The sequence below is a fragment of the Beta vulgaris genome, chromosome 6 (assembly GCF_026745355.1).
Source record: "Beta vulgaris subsp. vulgaris cultivar EL10 chromosome 6, EL10.2, whole genome shotgun sequence".
In the NCBI taxonomy this organism is placed as follows: domain Eukaryota; kingdom Viridiplantae; phylum Streptophyta; class Magnoliopsida; order Caryophyllales; family Amaranthaceae; genus Beta; species Beta vulgaris.
Window position 1 is genome coordinate 12,072,000 of NC_079207.1, and position 22,663 is coordinate 12,094,662.

At 36.9% G+C, this 22,663-nt stretch overlaps 1 protein-coding gene across 1 annotated transcript; it reads left to right on the forward strand.

Moving 5' to 3' along the window:
- Positions 1–1,160: 1,160 nt before the first annotated feature.
- Positions 1,161–21,413, forward strand: LOC104895745 (exosome complex exonuclease RRP44 homolog A). The gene is made up of 24 exons (XM_010682325.4): positions 1,161–1,425; positions 1,532–1,669; positions 1,751–1,908; positions 3,041–3,096; positions 3,639–3,761; positions 3,910–4,040; positions 4,142–4,379; positions 5,654–5,801; positions 6,624–6,864; positions 7,023–7,179; positions 7,259–7,327; positions 10,447–10,572; positions 10,678–10,730; positions 10,898–11,004; positions 14,468–14,522; positions 14,636–14,735; positions 16,718–16,829; positions 17,315–17,435; positions 17,667–17,726; positions 17,816–17,921; positions 18,029–18,124; positions 19,963–20,044; positions 20,133–20,198; positions 21,010–21,413. Exons 1-24 carry the CDS (start codon positions 1,372–1,374, stop codon positions 21,209–21,211), a joined length of 2,799 nt encoding a protein of 932 aa, XP_010680627.3. The 5' UTR covers positions 1,161–1,371; the 3' UTR covers positions 21,212–21,413.
- Positions 21,414–22,663: the final 1,250 nt, after the last annotated feature.

Consider the following 22,663-nt stretch of genomic DNA (forward strand, 5'->3'; position numbering starts at 1 on the left):
TGGCATCCATATATACTATTGTTTTATATATATGGGTCGATGATGACAAATTTTATTTATTTTCTCGGCCTGTTTAATGAATCGTTTAAGGTTGAATACGATTCATGCAAGATTGAGTGCAGTTCAAGGATAATGCTGGGTCGGTTTCCTCAAATCAATTTGGCCCATGTGAACACGTTTGGTTGTATCGTCCCAGACTGGTTCAAGCTCGATCATTTTGTGATCTAGTTTGGACCTTTTTCTTGCAGGGAGGTTCAGGGTTGGGTCAGTTAGACTGTTCGATGTCCACCTTTATTGACAATTATATTATTTCAAAACTGTTAGAACTTAAAAGTAACTAACATTTGATAAGCCAACAATATTTTCTCTTTCCAGTGACAATATGAACTATTGCAACCCTTGTGCTTTTCGAAATTTTCCTTTTTAAAAAAGACGATAGTTGATAATTGACCATGAACACAATATTTCTATTATAACATATCAGATTTAGGGATGGCATTGAACCAAGTAGGCCCAAGGCATGTCACAACAGTAAAACAATAAAAGTGCACCACGAACATGAGACAAACATAATCTAATGTCAATATTCAATACTATGCGTTTCACGACAGAAGTGCAACATAGTCGTGTGCCTCCCATAAGTTGCATTTTCATGCGAAAGCATACTAGGCATTAGACATGTCCCCAAGCCCGATCGGGCAGGTTTTCAGCTCGGTGTGAACCCGATCTAGACTGGCCAGCTGACCGTTTAGGCTCAGGGTTGGGTTTTCTTAGACTTTAAACAGTTCAGTAAGGTTCGAGGCTCGGGCCAGGTTGAACCTGTTCAGATTCGACCCATCGGTTCAGTGGTTTCTTTTTTTGCGTAAATAAAAATACGTTTTGATTTTTAATTATATATGCACGATCATTTACAATAAAGGAATTTGTTTGCCGTCTATATATACTAATGTTTTTGATAACTGGATGGAGGATGAAGTATTTTTATCTATTTTCTCGACTTGCTTGGCGAGCTGGTTCAAAGTTGAATACAATTTACCGTCCGTTCACGGCTAAATGCGATTCCTGGCTATGACACGACTGATTTCTTCACTCATCAATTTGGCCCATGAGAGCTCATTTGCATACTATCCCCTCTTGGTAGTACCAAGGATCGTTTTGTATCCCCACACACACACACACGCTTCAAACCAAAAAACAAACAAACTGTATTTTCAAGCGCCCAATGCAGCGGCGCAAGAGTTAAACCCTATAAACCTTGCAACTTGCAATTAAATTATTTCCTCAACAAGCTAATTACTTCAAATTATTTGCTGTACTTTGAACAATTTGATTCAATTCATTGTAATAAGCGGAACAAATTCGCGCTCAAAAATGCTGCAAAGCAAATCCTTTGTCAAGAAAACCAAGGGAGGCAAAGTTGTCAAGGTTTTCTCTCTCTTCCTTCCCCCAATTATTCAAAAACCCTAATTCTACTAATTTATTCTTTTCGATTACTCTTAAATATTCTTCCTGTAATTCATGCTTAATATAGGTTGTTCGAGAACACTATTTAAGAGATGATATCTACTGTGGAGCTTCAATTTGTAAAATTTGTGATTCTTCAGTTGCTCGTTTAAGCTCTGATGCTTCCACTCTACTTATTCTCGATACTAATGTTGTTCTAAATCAGGTATTGTATTTGAATTTTGAGTTTTATAATTTAAATTTAGTATGTTAATGTAGAATATTGATGATTTTTTTTTTTGAAAAGATTGATTTACTTGAGAATCCAGCAATTGATGAAGTGGTGGTGTTGTCAGTGGTGTTGGATGAGGTTAAGAATAAGAATCTGTCTGTTTACAACAGGCTTAGAGCGCTTTGCGGCAATTCTCAAAGGAAGTTTTTTGTTTTTTCAAATGAGCATCATAAGTAAGTTGTGGACCCTTTTCTTTTGTGTGTGTGTGTGTGTGTGTGTGTGTGTGTGTGTGTGTGTGTGTTTTCGTTGATGCCGCGATAGGGGGAGCTGACGAATTGCTGAAAAGTTGGTGTAAACAATGTGATTCATTTGTGTCCAGTTTCTAACTAGTGGGCTCTTGTATATGAGTAATGGTAGAAGATACTCCATCCCCCTGCTTCAATTATCTATGACATCATATGCTCGTGTAATGTAAACTTATAAGTGGCAAAGGGTAGCTTTAAAGGCAGGGTCTTTCAGTGTCGGGTTGAGGGATGATTGCTTATGATTAAAATTATTTGCTTTAGATTAATCCAATAGATTTAGGCATCACTTCCTAATATATATTACAAAGATGTACCTGTATGTTTGTAGTGGACTTCTAATTTGAATCTTAATTATTAGAGTAGTATATAACTTAATAGAAAACTGCGAACATCAGCGTTAAAATTGTTTGCTTTAGATTAATATACTATCCTAAGGCTAGCTGCAAAACCAAAAAAATTAATTTTGTGAACCTTTAACTTTATAGCTTTGTAAGGCAGAGTTATCAGATCAATGAAAAAATTTCAGTCTACTGGTTTTTGAGCCTCTTATTATTTATAAGCGCCTTCTTCAGCTGTTTATTTTAGCTGTCACTGTCTACACCATAATAAAAAATTAGAATATCTCCTTTCCCTATCCAAATTCTGTCTACCACAGTTGTAGTGTCAGAAATAAAAACGTGTGTTACTAGTTTCCATATTGGAGTATGTTTTACTTGTATAAATCTAAAGCAAAATCAACAACATTTTTTCTGAGTGGCAGAGAGCGGTAGTAGTTTGAGGTGCCATTAGATGGTGGTAGCTGAGATGTTATTCAACAAGGTGATATGGCTCTGATGTTAGTATCTTGGCCTTAAATTGCAATTTTCTTTACAGTTTGAAGTTCTGCCATGCACTGTGGTGGTTGATATCTTACCTTTGATTAAGCTGCACGTTAAGTTCTGCTGAGATTATCTGATAAAGGTTAAATAGGGAAGAAGTAATAATTTAATGAAATTAAGTTCTGGTATTCCATTTTGATGCTGATGTTTTCACCGTGCCTTTATCTATTTGCCTTCTTCAGGGAGACCTATGTCAAAGGTATGATTGGTGAAAGTCCAAATGATCGAAATGATAGAGGTATGTTATATGGTATACCTCAATGTTCCCATCTCTGAATTACTGTCTGGTTCATACAAGATAGCACGTTGCGTTCCTTTTTACACAATAAAAATGTAAGATGAAAGATAAAGATAGGAAATTGCTTAATTGAAATGGGTGACTTAGGTTAGAGCTGTTGATGAACCGATAGACAGGGGAGTAAGTAATTAATGGGAAGGCCTAGAACTAGGAAACAGAAAGTAGTTTCTTTTGAGTGTGGAGTTTATCATAGCAGTTATCTGCAGCTTCCTATTTATCTTAGTGTGACAATTGAATACAGGATTCCTGTTAAGGGATCAGTGGGTGGCAACCTGGTTTATATGGCTGGTTGTTCTTGTGCTTCATAGTCTTGTGTAACCAGAGCTTTTTCAGTTGTGTGCTGAAATTGAAAATTTGTGGAAGACTTATTATCATCTTTCAAGAGAGCTGTCTACGTTTATGCCTCTCAGTTTGCATACTGGTATTCTCTGCTTTTTCTTTCCCTGGTTTCAAATCCTGACGTATGACTAATTGATTGACAGCAATTCGTGTGGCAACTCAATGGTATCAGAAACATCTAGGCTCTGCAGTACGAGTCTTACTGGTTACCAATGATAGGGAGAACAAAAGGAAAGCAAATGAGGAAGGCATACTTGCTGAGACAGGTTTTCTATAGAGTGTTTTCCCCCCCTCCCTAATATATTCTTGTGGATTGATAAAATGAGTCAAACTGATTATTATCAAAGCGATTGCTATATTTTGTTTCACCTTTGAGCATTTAAACCTGACTCTGCTGCTCAACTCATGCTTCAGTTGAGTCATATGTCAAATCACTGGGTCAACCAGCATTGCTCGATCTGGTTGCGCAACCTGCATCTGAGGACATGGTGATGGACGGTGTTGAAGACTTGAGACCTTCCAAGAGGAAAGTCATTTACAGTGAGGTAACTTCATTTAAATTTTATGCCAGCTCTGATACCATAAACTAGCCGTCTGACCTGTAAATCTCTAATTCCTAGATCTGCATTATTTCCTTTCTGTACAGCATAAACCAATGTCTGAGATCACTGCTGGTTTACACCGTGGCATTTACCATCAAGGAAAACTTCGTGTTAACCGTTATAATCCATTTGAAGCATATGTTGGAAGTGAAAGTATTGGGGATGAGATAGTCATACATGGACGAACAAACATGAACAGAGCTTTCGATGGTGATATAGTGGCTGTGGAACTTTTGCCTCAAGATCAGTGGCATGGAGAGAAGTCTAGAATAGCAGATGAAGGTATACCCTCATCATAAAAATTCCCTTTCCCTGCACTAGGCTAGAGACTTTGGCTTAATGCGATGTTGATGCTGTATATCCTTCATCTTTGACTAGGGCTTTTCTTGTTTAGCTCAGGTTTGTTGCCTCCACCATTTCTTTGCTGCCTCTTTACCTTCCACTGAGGAAGGGTAAATACACTTGAGAAGGTTTTGCTAGCCTAGTAAAAAATTTCAATGAAGATAAACAAATAGTATTCCAAGAAATTGGTAAAGCAAGAGGCATCCGAAGGGGTTCTCCTTTGGTTCCTCATCTCTCTGCTATTTAATCCTCAGGACCACACAATTGTGAATATAATGTATGCAGACCTTGAGTTTTATGCATTTTCTTACTTTATATCAGTTTTTGCTTGTTTTAGAGTTTTATATGCTGAATTAAGTCTTCCAAATATTATTATGCAATAAGATAACTTCTTAGTGATTCATTCAAATGAGAGAGCATGGATAATATATCTACATTATAGAACATAGCCAGTTTCCTTCAGAGCATTTGCTAACCAAATGAACCATGAGTTTTGATCATCATGATGGGGGTTATTTTTCTGTATTGTGCACAATTTCTTTGCTAGGTTTACGGCTCTTGGTACCAAGTCCTTTCTCCCCTCCTCCCAAGAATATAAAAGAAAATTGGATATAATAGACAGAGAAAAAGAGAGCTGCTCCTTATTTGGGCATCAACTAAGATAGAGAAACAGAATAGTATAGTGTGTTACTGACAGTATAGAATCAGCAGGAGTTAGGCTGCTATACTTGGCTTGTTTGAATCATAGTTGCTTTTATGTTATCTGACAGTAGAAGGCTAAATAGTGATTATCATTTATCAATGATGTTGTGGAAAGCAGCTTGTGGACTTGTTGATTGAGGGAGATGATTTTGGTCTCTCAGAGAATATCATAGGCAATGGTTTTAGTTAAATAGCAAATGCTTGATCAACTAAACATCAAGGAAATGGCTCTACAAGCTGTGATGCTGAAGTGTCAAAAGCATATTTCCAATTAGCTTGCTACTCTTTTTGATAGTTTTTCTTCTTTGTCAATGTTCTACTGATGGTTTCCCGTCAGTTTCGGGGTCAGCTTTTTCACTAAGAGAGTTTTCTTTTCCTTTGTGGTTGTGTTTATTGGCAAATTCTTTCTCTTGACTCATGAATTTTGAGATAAGCTACTACCCTGAATGTTCTTTCAGGGCACATAAGATATTAAGATCTGAGAGTATCCATTTTTGTTTATTTCTTGTCAGAGGATGAGGAAGATGAAAATGTTCGACTAGCTCCAAATAGTGCTGATGATGCACCCAGAAATACAAATGTCCAAGGCTCCAGTGCAGATGATACTCCTGGTCGTCCATCTGGACTTGTCGTGGGTGTCATAAAGCGTAACTGGCACTCGTAAGTCAATTTCTATGTCATTTACCGAATGGCTGATTTAAACAGTCAAATTTGTACTGAACATAACTTAATTTATGTTCCATAATATGTATAATTAGTTCATGCTTTTATCCTTTACTGTGTGTTTGGAAAGAGGGATTTGGAGGGAAAGTACTAGGGGAGGCAGAGAAAGACGTCTATCTTTCCTTGCTTTGATAAGATTCACAACAATTTAGTTTCTATTGACTGCATCTGTAATATGCATCCTTCGTCAACCTGTGCATAATTCAAGAAGTATTTCCTTCCTGTGGTAGTGTTACTTGATCACCATGTTAACAATTGCGGATCAGGATTTGAGAATGGAGGAGAATGAGTTTTAACAGCTAGAATGTGTAGGAATTAGAAATAGGCTTCGACACTTTTATATATGTCAAATAGTGCGTGGTTTCCTATCATAGACATTGAAAAGTTCTTGACTTGTTGTACGAAATGCAAACTTATCTTCTTTTGTGTTGGTCAATGTGTAAACCAAACAAGCCTCCAAGTACTTCTTTGAGCTGTGCAGCATGGCCAACTCACCCTAAGGATGCTTGCCGTGAAGCTTTACATGGAAGTTGTAGAAGTTGGGTTAGGATCATAATGAAACTGATAAAGCTTTCATCATCAAGTGTTGAAACCCTCTTTAGATATTGTCCAAGATAAATACATACATATATTGGTTAGTGTCAGTATGATAAGCCATTGAAATTGCTTGCTTTGGGAATATGCAATTTTCTCTTCTGGATCCTATTTTAGAGAGAATTTTTGTTTATTCCTTGACATATTTCAATTCTTTTTGTGTAGTTATTGTGGATCTCTAGAACCAATGTCTTTGCCTGCTGGTAGTGGTGGCACTGTCCATGCTTTATTTGTTTCAAAGGATCGAAGGATACCTAAGATTCGTATTCAAACTCGACAGCTTGGGAACCTTTTGGATAAGAGAATTATTGTGGCTGTTGACTCTTGGGACCGTTTATCTCGCTATCCCTCTGGTCACTATGTCCAAACCATTGGAGTAATTGGTGATAGGGAAACTGAAACTGAGGTAGGCACAGTTCAATAACCTTCGTGTATTGCTTTCATTCTCTAGTTTCTTATGAACAAGTCTGTGTTCCTTGACTGATGTTATTACTCAACGATTTCTTTTCATCTTCTGAAAGCTCTTGTTTTGTTAGACTTCATTTAGTGACGTGGATGATGCAGGTGGTACTAATAGAGAATGATATAAACTCTCGACCATTTTCCTCTCAAGTGTTGGCTTGTTTGCCACCATTACCATGGTCAGTGTCTCCTGAACATCTATCTGATCCCAACAGAGAGGATCTAAGAAATTTGCGAGTTTTTAGCGTTGATCCTCCAGGTAGTGCAGATCTAGCTTTCATGTGGATTTTTGTATCATTTAGCCATTTCTTTGTACTCTTCTTACACTGTTTTTATAGGTTGCCGGGACATTGATGATGCGCTCCATTGTATACCTCTCCCAAATGGAAACTTTGCAGTGGGAGTCCGTATCTTTTTATTTTAACTTTGAGTGTTCTTTTACATATTATGCTCTACTTTTAAAGCTTGACTACTTAGCATATCTTTAATTTAGCAATTGTTTGCATTTTTGTTAAGTAGACAATGTACAAATCTACGAATGGGATATACATCGATAAAAAAACACCCTTAGCCTTCCACACCTTTGCGAATCTATTAAATTTTTTTGTGCTTGTGAACAAGTGAACAACTTTGTGGTAAATTTTGTGATTGCACAACTCCAAACTTTGGGGTGTAATTCGGTTTTAGCGGGATGGAAATATGGAATTGCATACTCTTTTGTTTGTACATAAATAATTTGAAATGAAGCTTGGTTAGTTAATGATGTAGGCCAGTTATATAGGAAGGGCAATAGGATTACGCTGTGAAGATTGTAAAATTGTTACTCTATATGCGCCTGGGCCAGTGTGTAGGAAGCTCTTAACAATAATTTTGGGAGAGTTTGGATGAGGTGTTTTAGTGTATGTCTCACAAATAGAAGCTATTTTTTATTGGTGGAGATCTAAATGAATATGTGGAGGCAAGAAATGATAATGTTACTTGGTTTTGTGACAATGTAAGATTTAATTACCACAGAGGATAAGGCCTCTATAGTGAAGTCTAAGGAAGGTGTCCAACAGGCTAAATCTAAGGTATCTAGGAGGTATTAGATAAACTAGATTCGAAGAATGATGAAAGAGAGTTCTATAAGATATTTAAAAGAATACTATGCTCAATTAGGGTCTCGGTATGACGATTTGTGTTAAGGGTCAAAACCAAAGGATTTTGGAAGAGATTAAGGATACCTGTATAGAATACTTTAATGCGTTGTTGAATGAAAGTGAACTGTTATCATGAGAGACAATGTTACTGCGAAGTACGAAGTGGGATTTTATGGGGTAATTTATAAAATAGAGGTAAATACGGCAGTAAAGAGAATGAATTTAAGGAAAGTTGTTAGCACATATGCCATATGGTATTGCTATTGAGGTTTGGAGGTGCCTTAGGGAGGTTAATTTTGATACTTTTACCAATTTATAAAAAGAAAGAAGATGCTTCAAAAGGCTGAAATTATTGAGGGATAAATCTTAAGAGTCATATTGTGAAATTGTGGGAGAGTGATATATTGAAGAAATGTATAAGTATTACAGAGAACCAATTTGGTTTTAGCGGGAACTATGTATCATAATAGCTATACATAATACATCTTGAGACATATGATAGAATATTACGGGGCTAGTATGAAGGATCTATACATGACTTTCATTGTCATGTAGAAGACTCGTGATAAGGTTATAGAGTATGTTTTGGTGGACAATGTCAAGTAGCGTATACCACGTAAATATATTGACTAAGTTAAATGTATTTAAATTATGGAGCTGTGAAGGTGTGCTGGAGAGTTTTCCTATTACTTCTAGAGATTTGCGTAATTATTTTACTTTTATTAATAGTTTAACTAACATGACCTATCTAGATGAGATACTTTTTTGTCTGTTCTTTGTGAATGATATCGTTTAGTTGGACAAGATTAAATGGGGTTATTGCTAGATTAGAATGATGAAGAAAAGATAGAATCTCCATTCTCCAAGGCTGAGGCTTAGTTGGAGGAAGTACATGGAGTGCCATTATAATAATGGAAGGGAGTTAAGGGAGGGTTGAATGAGGGTGTATTAAAATCGGATGGTAACGAGTTGCTTATGAATGAGTACTTTGAGTATTTGGGACCATTTGAGGATGGTGATATTCACTCAGACATGGCTCATAGGATAAAGTTTGGGTCGCTCAAATGTGAAGGACCAATTGGGATATTACGTGACCTTAATGTTTAGAGGATGGTTATTTGACCAACACTACTTTATGGGTTGGAGTTTTTGCAGTTGGGAAGGATCATAGGAAGACAGAGGTAGTAGAGATGTGTTTATTGAGATCGACGTGTGAGAATACCACAAGGTATATTATCAAAACATATATATTAAGATGCTTGGTGTTGAGAATAAGATAGGTAGAACATTATGTTGCTTTAAGCATGCAAGATATCAGCGCGAGGGTGCATCAGTAAGGTAGTGGACACTTGGAATTATGGAGAACTTAAAGAAGTCGATGGAGGCTTGGATGGTGGGAAATAAGAATAATATGAAACATTTGGTTTGCCAATGGAATGGAGAGAGGATCTATGTGGATGAACATTAAAATTGAATTCCTGGCTCATGCAACCAACCCTATCCTATTGGGATTGAGGCTTGGGCATTACTATTCCATTATTTGTCATAACAATTCCATTGTGTCTCGAAATTTCACAAGCTCTTTTATGTGAGAGCTTTTTGAGAAAAGTGTTTCACTTATTTCGTGTTTATATATATTTAGAAGTGAGCTCATATGAGAATGTATACTTACATGAAATTCAGAATGGTTTTTGGGGTTCGAAGTTTTTTTAGGGGTATAACTCTAATGAACAAGTGTTGTAACTCTAATCCAATCATGTGGTTGAGATTCATTCTCATTTCTCATGTAAGGAGGAGGCATTCTTAGTGATCGTGTATATAAACGTATATCAATTTAGACAAGTACAACTTATTAGTTTTAAAGAGTGATATGTAAACTACTCCAAAAGGAGAAGAAATTAAGAAGCAGGAACATACCAGTATTCCGCCCTTTTTATTTTCGGTTTTTGTTGAGCAAAGAGAGATGTTGGTATTTGGTACTTGGACATGGAGATGGAATGGCTATGTTCATTTTTCATCCCGAAATCATCATTCCGATAATTACCTTTTCATTTCATACTAAATTCTGAATATGAAATGAAAATTGCCAAATTCCAGATAACTCACGCACTTCATATTTGGCTTTTGCACTGAGTTTGATTTTTAGTTGTTCCTTTTTAGGGTTTCTATTTGTAGATGCAGTATACGACAATTCCTCTAAATGTATATACAATTTTCAAAGTTCATTCCTTTTGTGTTGTTGGAGCTCTATTGGTCCTTTAGTGAAATGGTTTTGACTTTTGATTAATATTTAGCAGCTGTTTAGTCAAAGTGTCACTTCAAACTATATTTAATTGTTGAGCGTATGGCTAAAAAATTCACTGGAGATCCTTCACCATAGATTTTAGATATAGCTGATGTGACTAATTTTGTCCATTCTGGAACTCCTCTTGATGACGAGGCTTCACAAAGAGGGACATCGGTGTATCTTGTGGAGCGGCGAATTGACATGCTTCCGAAACCTTTGACGGAAGGTTCAATATTTTTGTTTTTGAAGGCATTTCCTAACCTATCTAATGAAGTCTCAAAATATGACAATTGTAGTGCTAAAATATTGTGACTTTGTATAATGTGTGCAGATATCTGCTCCCTCAGATCAGATGTGGAAAGGCTGGCCTTTTCTGTTATTTGGGCAAGTTCTTGCTTTCTGCTTTATAATTAAATCGTTGTCATCTATGTTGATATGCACGCTCACTGACAATCCAACGTGTCCTTTTTTCAAAATTTGATCTTCAACCAAGTACAACTGTACAAGTCCTACTTCCTTATCTTCTAAATATGTACTGCATTTAATTTCAGGAAATGACGCCACAAGCAGATATTATATCTTCTAGGTTCACAAAAAGTGTCATCAAGTCATGTGCAGCAATGTCATACGTTGAAGCTCAAGCGAGGATGGACGATAGGTTGTTTCTCATCTCTAACATACAAGGTCTCTTGTATCTTGCATGTTCATTGGTTATTCTGATATGTAGTGGTGTATGAGGTACCTAGTATTAGATTAGAAATTACTTACATGGCCATGCAGCTTTGCTTTTCTGCTTTGATGTTATACATAATGTGAATATGGTATATTAGTTGCTCCTGTGATTCGGCATGTTGCATACACCTTATGACATTCACGATTTACGCATCACCAAACATATCTTCTTGTGCTAAGTCAGTGAAATACATCTTGCAGTAATAATTAAGAGGAATAAATTTGCCGTTCATAAGTTGTTTTGTTACCTCCTAACTATTAAGTACACCAAGAGATCGTGCCTGCATTGATATTGTAGTTGCCGGCCTTGCTGCCAGCACCCACCAGTGACAAGCATATGCCTTCAAACATGTAACAGCAAAGGCAACATGTTTTTCATCTGAAACTCATTGAGTGGTGGATACATTCTCCACATTTACGAACCAGTCGAGTAAAGCATCAGGCTCACATTCAACTTCACCATTAAAGTTGGGAAATGTAAATTCAATAACGTGGGTGTCATTAAGCCGCTGCATAGGTGGATAATGTGGAGGTGCATTATGATGTCGAGGGGGTTGCTGGATGTTTGAGAATAAGGAGGCATCATAGTGTAGGAGAAACCAGATTTTGTCCAGAGAAGACTCAATATTAGTTCCAGTGGGCTGTTTAGGAGTTGACTATGATGGACGCTTTGGGGACTCAGCGTTGTGCTTTTCCTTTTCTTGAGTGTGAGGAAGCTGCTGAAACTTGTGGTGTATGTCTTCAAGTCGATCATTACCTAACTTCTCAACTATAAAAGTGGCCATAAGCGCATACAGTGGGCTGGACGATCTCTAATGTTTTTATTAAAATTCGGCATTGTTAACCAGGGGCAGGGTTGTAACTCACAAACAAACAGCAGCAAGAAAGCAGAAGGAGCTCTCTTAAGGTTCAAATAGCAAGCTGACAGCAGAAAACTGACATCACAGCAAGCTTCAGGTAGAATCCGGCTATGTGAGGACTCAGTGACGATGGAATACAAAGGTGGTTTGCTGTCTGGATATCTTTGTTATTAAAAGAGGCTTGGTGAACTTCAATCAAAGCACAATACCCAGATTCGCAATTAGGGTTTTTGCAGCAACAAAACACCAAAATTAGATCATGATGGCAATGATTCCCTCTAATTTGATCGAGGGGATTTTGGACGATTGGGGCTATAGATAGATGGAAAGTTCAATTGGACAAAAATTCAAGAAATAAGGATCAATTTTGGTTTATGATTTCATATTTCTGAAGTTCGCAAGTTGATGTAATTTCTTGCAGTTGAAAATTGAGACAGGATTTGATGAGAAAAATATGATATAGGTTTCAAATCTATAAATTTCCGGTTGGGGTTTTGAAAGTGACAAAGTAGTGTTTCAATGAAATCAGACTTGTTTGCTAGGATTTAGATAAAGAAGGTGTGGTTGACAGTGGAGCATGACTGGCTGTGATACGAAACTGTTAGAGATCTGGGCTTTCCCACAAAAATCTAGTGTTCTTATAATATTTATATCACCAACCAAGAGAAGACATATCAGTCCTATATATTGAATAAAGGCTATCTTGGTGAATAAGAAACTTCCGAAAATGTAAATTTAAGCAATAGAAGTAATACAGATCCTATTAAGACAAATACTGATGCTCTTACTACGTTTAAAATAACTACTATAAGAAGAATAGGATATATGTCCTTGGACCCGTAATCCATGAATCGTAGACTTTAAACCTAGTTTGAAAATGCGGTTTCGGTCACGAGCACGGAAACGGTCACGACGATGCGGGAACGGGGATGATGCAGTTGTCGTAACGCCAAATGTCATGTCAAACCATGAGATATACCTTGAAACTGCCTAAAACACCTTGTTTTGACACCATGCTTTGGACTGAGTCTTCTACTGTAAGGTTGGGGCGGGACATTAGTTCTGTTAGCCGCAGCAACGCAATTTCATTGAGGTGTAGTTGAAGTAGTTTAAGGTGCTCAAGGTGTTTTTAGTGCAATTGTGGCACTTCATGCAATCTGTTATTAAGTCTAATTACAGGAAGCACTGATAGAAATTTGCTATCTATTTTTGTTCCATATATTGTGATGCATTAATGTAAATAATCAATGATTAGGTAGCAATATATATGTAATTTTTTAGACTGTGAAATATTCTCCTTATGTCACTTTTAGCTCTGAAGGATATGCACCTTACTTCATTTAGGCGTATGCTTTCACCCCTCCTCTAATGGTTAGGCTCCTGGAAGGCTGAAACTCTCATCAGCTCACGTGTCTCCCAAGTTTTAGAAAGGCGGTAAAGAGTTGATTGTTTGTATGCTATTGAAAATTACTTAAGACAGTTATATACTTCTACATGCTTCACAATGAGTTTAAATTACCACTATGTTAGTCCTGCTGGTTATTTCATTTGGAGGAAAGTGTATTTGGAGTAGTCATTAGTGAAGCAGGCCTACTTTGATATTATGGATAAGAGTTTGGAATCTTTCAGGAGATTTTGTAATACTACAAGTCAATGTGTTAGAGTAAATCCAGAACCAGACCCTTAAAAGTCTCTGAATTCTGCAGACAACTTTTATTATCTGATGGTGTGTGTGTTATTTAGGACTAGTATAGGTCTTTGCAGTCCTATTTTACCTATGGGCCAGCCAGTCTGTCTTGAAGGACGGACTTACCTGTGTTATTTTGATTGACCCATAGGATATACCCTTAATGATTAAGCCAGGACTAAATGCATGTTTAGAGAGGTTACAGCATAAAGTTCGTAATCTGGGTAAGATTAGGATTTATTTTTCCGCCCTTAATTTTGTTGTTTCATTTGTGTGATTTCTGTCAAAGTGAATGAAAATCTCTTTTCTCTTGTGAGTGCATGAAATGGACTTTTGCTAGATCAGTAGACTTGAACTGGATCTTGATTGACCTGCTCATAGTGGTGATTCTAATTACATTTGTCCAGGGATGTGAGAAAATGTGCATGGCAAACTTGAGAATATTTTGTGTGATACTAGATTCATTGCAGTAGATAATGAGTGATGTCAATCTTAGACTATTACTCTATATTGCATGGCCCATACTCTTGATGGGCTAGTCAATTTCCAATAGACTTGCTAACTTATCGGACTGGTCACAGTTTGTTCCATTCTCGTATGAAAAAAGTTGTTATGGGGTTCTATGGTAGCATACTCCTTACTTCGTGGGAAAGATTCTGGCTTTCACTAGGGAAGGAGTGCTGGTAAATGTCGAGTTGAAGTCCGTGTCCGATGAAAGTGAGCTAGTATCTAGATTATAAGCATATTCATTTCTATCTATCTTTGTTGAGTATGTAGCTACTGTGTGCGGATATTTTTTTTTATGGCTGTCATCCTAATTGATGACTTATTGTTACTTGCAGTCGTCTGGTCGATCCGCTAACAACCGATCTTAGAAATATGAATACTTTAGCAAAGGTATGTTTGATAAGCTTTCTACATAATGCCATTCTGCCTGTAACTTCAGTGCTCCGTGCTTGGCTGTTTCTGCCATTTTGATTGACAGGTGCTTCGACTGATATCCTTTGCAGATAATGAGGCAACGGCGTATAGAGAGAGGAGCCTTGACACTTGCTTCTGCAGAGGTTAAGTTCCAGATTGATACTGAAACTCATGATCCTCTTGATATTGGTATATAAATCTTTTCATGCTTTTGAGTTGTATGCATCACTGAAGAATTTTTTTCACAAGTGGGTAGTGAAGTGCAAGGAAAGGGGAGTGGCTTTCTTGGGGGAAATGTCCAATTAATCATACATTCTTGACGCGAACTTAGGGAGACATGCAAGCAATCTACAATTGTGACTCAAACTCACTTATTCAAAGTTGCACTACCATGGGGTTATGTCATATCATCTCGCACCAAGGACCACCTTTAGTAAATAGCACGCCTCCTCCTTAGGTCTGAGGCAGTAACCTCATGGCGCATATATAGGCACAATGAGTAACAAGGAGACGCACTTGAGGTGCACTTAAGGCATGTCAGGAGAACCCCCTCTTCAGCCCTTCTGAATCCCTTGTTTAGGATGAGAGAGGATAGAGTTTGATCTTCAATGAATGATTAACAATAAAATAAAATTGTAAAATATAGTATAATTTTGAAAACAATGACACAATAAAATCCAAGTATGTTGTGTCCTCCATATTAACCCTAAGTTTAAGGGGTTCCTCTGTAAATTCTAAGGGCATATGGGAATAATTCAGAAAGGTTACCCCAAACATGGTATAATCAAGAGACAAACCAAATTTTGGATCGATATGGAAGGCACCAAGAACTTCTTATACTATTATTTTTGCTACATGAGTTGATAAATTGAAATTTTCATTCCATTTAGAATAGCTCAAAATATGCAAACAAATGAGATCCATGTACTTCCTATGTTATTTTAGTTGCGGCACTTTTTGTTTTCACTCCATCAAATACATTGATCAATAATATCTTTAATTATGCATAGTGAATAAATATAAAAACTTGATATTATGAAAATATCATTAAGATGAATCAAACAAGATCCTATATGACTATGTTATTTCTTATGTATAAGAAATAACAAATCGAACAAGGTTAGATGGTGAATAGTAATTACTATGCAAGCGTAACATCTAAAAAGATACGAAGGAAGTATTAAATAGTTATATAAACCACAAAAGTAAAAATGAATTTCAAGGAGAAAAATAATGTTATGTAAGTTTTTTTTTGCCGTTGTGTATTGCGTAGGTTTGAAAGCTAGTAACATAGTAATGTAGATCATTTTTGCAAAAGTGAAAAAAAAGAAGTCAAAATAGCATGCATGTTGTCTGTTGGCAAAAAAGGAGACCAAATGTGAGTGATGTGTGCACCTTACCCTGCGACTACTCGACATTGAAACCATTTGCTCGTGGTTTTTAAAATTTTAAAAATACAACATTTAAATTTAGGTCCTCAGACTTTATGTGCTCTTATTGTTTTGGATCTGGATCCGGACAGTGTTTACATGTAAAAGAAGATGCTCTATCATTGTGAAGAAAGAAAAAATGAGGTTAAAAATTTATTATATTCTGTACATTATATCTAAGAAACGAAAGTAGAGAAAATTAGGTGCTTTCCAAATATTTATATCTGCGTTTTCAAGTGAGGTGCATGTAGCAGTTGGCTTTTTCAAAAGAACCATTGTCACTTTGAATATTAAGTTGATGGTGAAACAAAATTGAAAATATACAAGGCTGCTAATCATGTGAGATAGACCAGATATTATAGGTTCCATGTGAATGATATTTTATTATTGGTCTTGAAGTGTTGGGTTGAATAAAGATAATGATCTTAGGTATTATCTAAATCTTTCTATCCCCATTCTTACAGAGAGGTGGTTGAATGTACTGAGTATACATGCCAAAATCATGAGTCTGGAAGCATGAATTGTTCACTTACCTTTGGTTGAATGGTTAAATACTGATCTACTTGGTATCTCTAATCTCTTAACTTAAGCCAAGCCGAAGCTTTACCAGACGTGACTATGACCCTTGTCATGATATTAGTAATTTATTTTTTGATTTCTATGTGTATCAGTTCTCTATTCCCCTGTTTTAGTTTTTGCAATGCCAAGGTCATCTTGTAAGCCTAGATGTTGTTTTGACAGGAATGTACCAAATACGAGAAGCTAACCAAATGGTCGAGGAGTTTATGCTTGCTGCCAATGTTTCAGTTGCAGGCAAAATACTGAAACATTTTCCATTTTGTTCATTATTAAGGTATAACTTTTAGCCATATTTGTGGCCCTTTTTGTTACAGTGATATTAAAGCTTCCATTGTTTAAATGCTGTTAACATGTGGGTGAAGTTTATAGATGATTTTAGCTGTAGGCATATATCCCATATTATTAAATTGTCTCAGGAAGGTGTAATGACAATTACTGTAGACTAATTTCTTTATTCAAGTCCCCCCCCCCCCCCACCAAAATTAAAAAAAAAAAAAGGGAAGACAAGAGAACGGTAAGGATTCTTTTTTCCTTTCCTCATAATAAACCAAATCCTTCCAGTGCTGAAAAGATTTGAAGGTACGCAAGCTCACTCTTCTCTCCCCTGCCTTTCATCCATCATCCCTCTCCTTCCCTTTCATTTCATCATTTCAAACAAAGTGTGTGAAGGTGCATTTGTATTTGCAAGTTATTTTTTCCAATAAGGTGGTTTAGATCACTGAAGTTTTGCTTTTGTTTCCTTCTGGAATATGCTGATAGGCGTCACCCTTCTCCAACACGAGAGATGCTTGAGCCTCTGCTACGCACTGCTGCTGCCATTGGTCTTGATTTGGATGTCTCATCATCTAAGGCACTTGCTGATTCACTTGATCGGGCTGTGGTAAGTGTTCTATAGCTGCATGTTTTCTATTCATGTTCCCCTATCTCCTGGACCAGAAAGCAAAAGGGCAGATGATGAGAGGGTGGGGGCGTGTTCCAAACAAATCTCTACCTGTATTCAATATCCACAATTCATGTTTATCTTCTGCATATGTCCATTGCCTTTTCTCTACCCAATGAAGCAGGGGGGAGAAACAATTTGTTGTTGACCAAAGAGGTTTTCATTTGTTAGGGTTCTGATCCTTATTTCAACAAGCTGATCCGGATTCTAGCAACAAGATGTATGACACAGGTGAGAGTTCTTGATATTCTTGATACAATATGTCATACGCTTTGATGGTTGAATCTCTAATCTGCAATTTTTCCGCTTTACAATTATAGGCAGTATATTTCTGCAGTGGAGATCTCAGTCCTCCGGAGTATCTTCATTATGGTCTTGCTGCTCCCTTGTACACTCATTTTACCTCTCCTATCAGGAGATATGCAGGTTGGTCAAAAAGTTGAACTTCTCTTAGTCGAATTTGGGAGTCAGCAGAAGTGTATTTTGTTCTACTTCGGTAATTTACAAACTTCTTTATGCTTCTCGGTTTGCAGATGTAGTAGTACACAGGTTATTGGCTGCATCCATAGGGATATCCAAGCTTCCAGCAATATTTCAGGATAGGCCTCAACTTACTAGTATTGCTGACAGTAAGTTGTGCATTTACTTTAATACTTAATCATGGAGGATTATGTGTAACTGAACTGGAGCTAGATGCCTAGGACATAGATGGAGTGATGGAGGTGAACTGAGAGACAGGTGTAAACCTACCAAGTAACAGCTGGAATGAAACTTGTGGTCCTAAACTTCTATTTTTGTTTGAAATTAATATCCCTTGGTCATTACTCATTCTTTGTTAGATTTTACTATGACTCTGGAGTTGAAATCATGACTCTTGGGGAGCGTCAATAATTTTGTCTACATATAGTATTAGGAACGCTTGCCAACTTTTCTCATGGATTGTCCTTGTGCATTAGCTCTAATGAGGTAGTGCTTGGTTTGATACTGCAGCTTAATGTTTTGTTTATCTCACCATTGACTTGGAATCGGTTGACATGTAATTGTCCATTTGATTATCTGAAATCTATTAATCTTACTCGCTACACTTCTCAATCACGGACTCCTAGGCAAATTTTCGAGAAGAAAGAGGTAGAGAGTAAAAAGAAAAGGGACTCATGTGAGAGGAGAGAGATAGAGAGAGTTTATTGCGCAAAAGTGTAGCAAGTAATTTGAAAATTTTTCCCACAATAGAAAGTGTAGCGAGTATTATGAAACAGAGGAAGTACTTTTCCCACTTTTCCTCATTATCTTACATTAAATTGGTCAAAAAATACTACCAAAAAGGTTGAAAATGACATTGCGTAAATGGTTGTGTATACAACAATGTAGCAATTAAAAAAACCCGGAGGGAGTAATATTGTGGGGAAGGGTACTTTAGGCATTATCCTTATTATGAGTTACCTTGAGGAATAAGCAGGTAGTTATATAGAGAGAATATAAGGGGAGGCATGCTGAATATTATGGAGTGTTTTGTTCAACTTTTAAGAGTTAACTAGTTATTAGGCCCGGGCTATGCCCCGGGTAAGGAAAATTTTCATTTATTAATATTTTACTTTAAAATAATAACACTAAATATCATTTGGTCTAGTGGTTAATATATAACCTTGAGGTCATGAGATCAAACATTGTGCTATGCAATTTCTAGTTTTTTTTATTGTATGTGGATTACGTGGCGTAAAATGCTTTAGGGATAGCGCCACGTGGCACCGTTTCATGTTTAGGAACGCCTTTTAATATATTAGTATAGATTGGGAATTCGAATTGAAAGCAATGCAAAATTAACTAGACCCAATACCAGAACTCCAGAAGTGACCCAAACCAATTTAACCCCAACCATAAGTGACTTGATACTGGAGTTACATGAACTGAAACAGTCCGAATTTTATTGACTCAAATCATTTCATAAAATCAGTAGGATGTTTCTAATAAATTTCATTGACCCAAATTCAATTTCTAATAATAATCCCAACTAAGAGATGTATTTCTCAAAATAATCCAGTTTCCTAGAAAAAACAGATATAGAAGGTCAAATAATGATGTGTTAACCGGATAAGGGAAGGTTACAAAAAGGGGGATTGGAAAACAAAAGCAAAAAAATTAACAAAAACCAACGCGTTAAACATTATTAGTAGCTTGAGATCATTTTAGGAAGGTATTGCTCATTGTTTGGATTATTGTCGTGAATTTTTCCGAAACATCATTGTCAAAATTGTTTTCAAAAGGTATTTCCAGAAAAGTAGGAATAACTCAAGTGAATAGAGGGAGAAATAACAATTGAAGTACACAGTACTAAATTTAGCTCTTTCATAGGTTTTATTATGAGTCTGAGTCAGAGCCTTCCTTTTTATAGAAACTTCTTATCACTGGAGAGATATGCTCCAAAGCTTCTGATTATTAATGGTTGTCCTCTTATGTCGCTTGCATCCAGATTTGAATTATCGACATAGAAATGCCCAAATGGCTGGCCGGGCTTCAGTTGAGCTTCATACACTAATATACTTTAGAAAACGGTACATGACTTCCTCACTTTTCCCTCTGCACCAGCAGGTTATGTGTTGCAGATGTTTATATTGGTTTTATATATTCTACTCTTTGCAGGCCCACTGATGCAGAGGCCCGAATAGTGAAGATACGATCCAATGGTTTTATTGTATTTGTGCCCAAGTATGTTTTCTAGTCTCCTCTATTCTTCTCCTCTTTACCTGTTTTCTTGACTTCGATAGTTGCTTGGATATCTACTTGACATCAGATCTGGTCTCGACTTTTTCCTTTTATAAGAAAATGTGGAATTACCATGTGATAATGATAGCATGATACATGATCAATCCAAATACAGTGTGCAGTAATTCTAGTTACTTGCAGATTCTTATTTAGTCATGCAGTTAATTAATAAAGCATTATAAGTTGATAATAAAGACATGGAAATTTTAAGAATTTGTGACAAGGTTGGTTGATCGACTATTTTGCATGATTGGAATTTATTTTTCAGAAGTTATGTGGATAATAATGACAATTATGCTATGGTGAAGTCTGCAGATTCTCAACCTTTTCCCTCTTCCAAGTTTAGATGCAATTTCTTCTCAAAAAAAGAAAGTTTAGATGCAATCAGTTGCTAATTGCTGTGGCAAGTAAGCAGCAATGCTAGTTAAGGCTAAACGCAGTTCAAGGGGAAAAGTTTGCTTGTCCGTGGGGTGATGTGGGGTGACTTCTTTTCATATATGCATGGGAACACCTCTGCAGGCATGCTTCTGTTTGGACTAGATGATCTAAATTAGACTTCTAGGTTCTAGTTTGCTTTCCTCTCATGGCCAAGATACATGAATCTGTGAATATGCATAATCGAGAGAACAGAATGAGCATGCATTTCTTCGTTAGAGACTACAAAATTCTTCTTCGTCATAAATTTTGACGTCTCTCCCCTCATTTGTCCCCTACCCTTAAAAAATGCTGTCTGATGTGCCAATCTTATTTGTAGGTATGGTATTGAGGGGCCCGTGTATTTAACTGCAAGAGGTGACAAGGGGAATGGAGACTGGGTGGTAGACGAGCAGCATCAGCTGGTTAAAAAGGCAGATGAGAGCGTTAGCTACAATGTTTTGCAGATGGTGAAGATTCATCTGGAGGTGGTAGAACCGCAGCCAAATAGGCCTAAACTTCAACTTACTCTTACAGAATAATTGGCAATTCTCATTTTACTTTGTTCATTGCGAGGCACAAAAGCTATCCGTACCATTGATGTTCCTTTTAGAAGTAATTTGTTAGCTTTCCTCTGCAAATTATGAGGTACGAGTTCCAAGTGATCTCCTGTAAAACTGAGTTGGTTCAAGTAACATTTCTCGTGAAGTAAATATCAATGAGACCTGGTAAGATTTGATCCAATCCCAAGTTCTTTGATCTGGCCCCATTTGAATTTTGAACTTCAACTTTAACATCCAAAATGAAATTATACTCCCTCCATTTCGTTATGATTGCAATATCATCTCCAGACACATTATTTTAAAAAGTCATGTGAAGAAGAGGGAAATAGAGATTGATAAAGAATGGGACCTATAAGATAGGAAAGAGATAGAGAGAATATTTTCAAATAAAGAATCATTGTAATTCATGTGAAACTTCAAAATTAGAAAAACGTTGCTACTAGAAAGGAAAGAAGGAAATATTCGATTATATGAAAGTTTAATGTGTCTAATCTGTTGAAGATTTAGAGTATAAGTTAGTTTATTTCATGATATGTTGTTTCAAGTTACTTGGCTATGGTGGTGTTGCTTGAAACAATATATGTTATATACTATGCTTTGTTATGTAATACGATGTTGTTACTTGGTTTGCTTGCAAGCTTTGGAAGTCAAGCATGTCGTAGCAAGTTCGCACAAGCAAGTAGCATGGCATGTAGCCTCGCACGTAGCCTCGCACGTCGCAGTCTATTACTCGCACAAGCAGGTACTGGACTGGAGAATTGACTGGTCGCGACTCGCGACCTACGTCGCACTTCGCGAGGCTGGGCGTTTGCAAGCAGAAGAAGACAGAAGGTGGTCGCGACTCGCGACCTGGTCGACCTCGCGACGGTGCCCAGTCGCGACTCGCGACGCTGCTTCGCGGCTCGCGGATGTCTACTGCGGTTTTGCAGTTTTGCGTGGCTTTGAGTATAATGACAGTTTGTCATTGAATAGTTTCAGTTTTTCAGAAACTATTGAGCATTAGTATAAATATGAGTCTCTCATATGATGAAGGATATTGAAAATAAAAGAAACTCTCTTTTGCATAAGAATCAAAAAATTCATCATCTTACAAATTATTTCTTCCTTTCAATCATTTGACAAATCTCATAACGAGCGTGATATTTGTTGTTCTTCTTTGTATCTCGGAAGTGAATTCCTTGTCAACCCGTGCTCAGTGTAGGGTGGAATATTGCTTTTGGGAAAGTGTCAACACGCCTAGAAGATTCTAGTTCATCAAGTAATCATCTTCTTCACCTTTACCGATTTCTACAATCCAAGTATAACAATCCAAAAGAATATTCTTGAAGATGGCTACGGTACGTGAAATGACTTCGAATTTTCAGAAACTTGAAAAGTTTGAGGGTGTGGGATTCCGTAGATGGCAAAAGAAGATGCATTTTCTTCTCACTT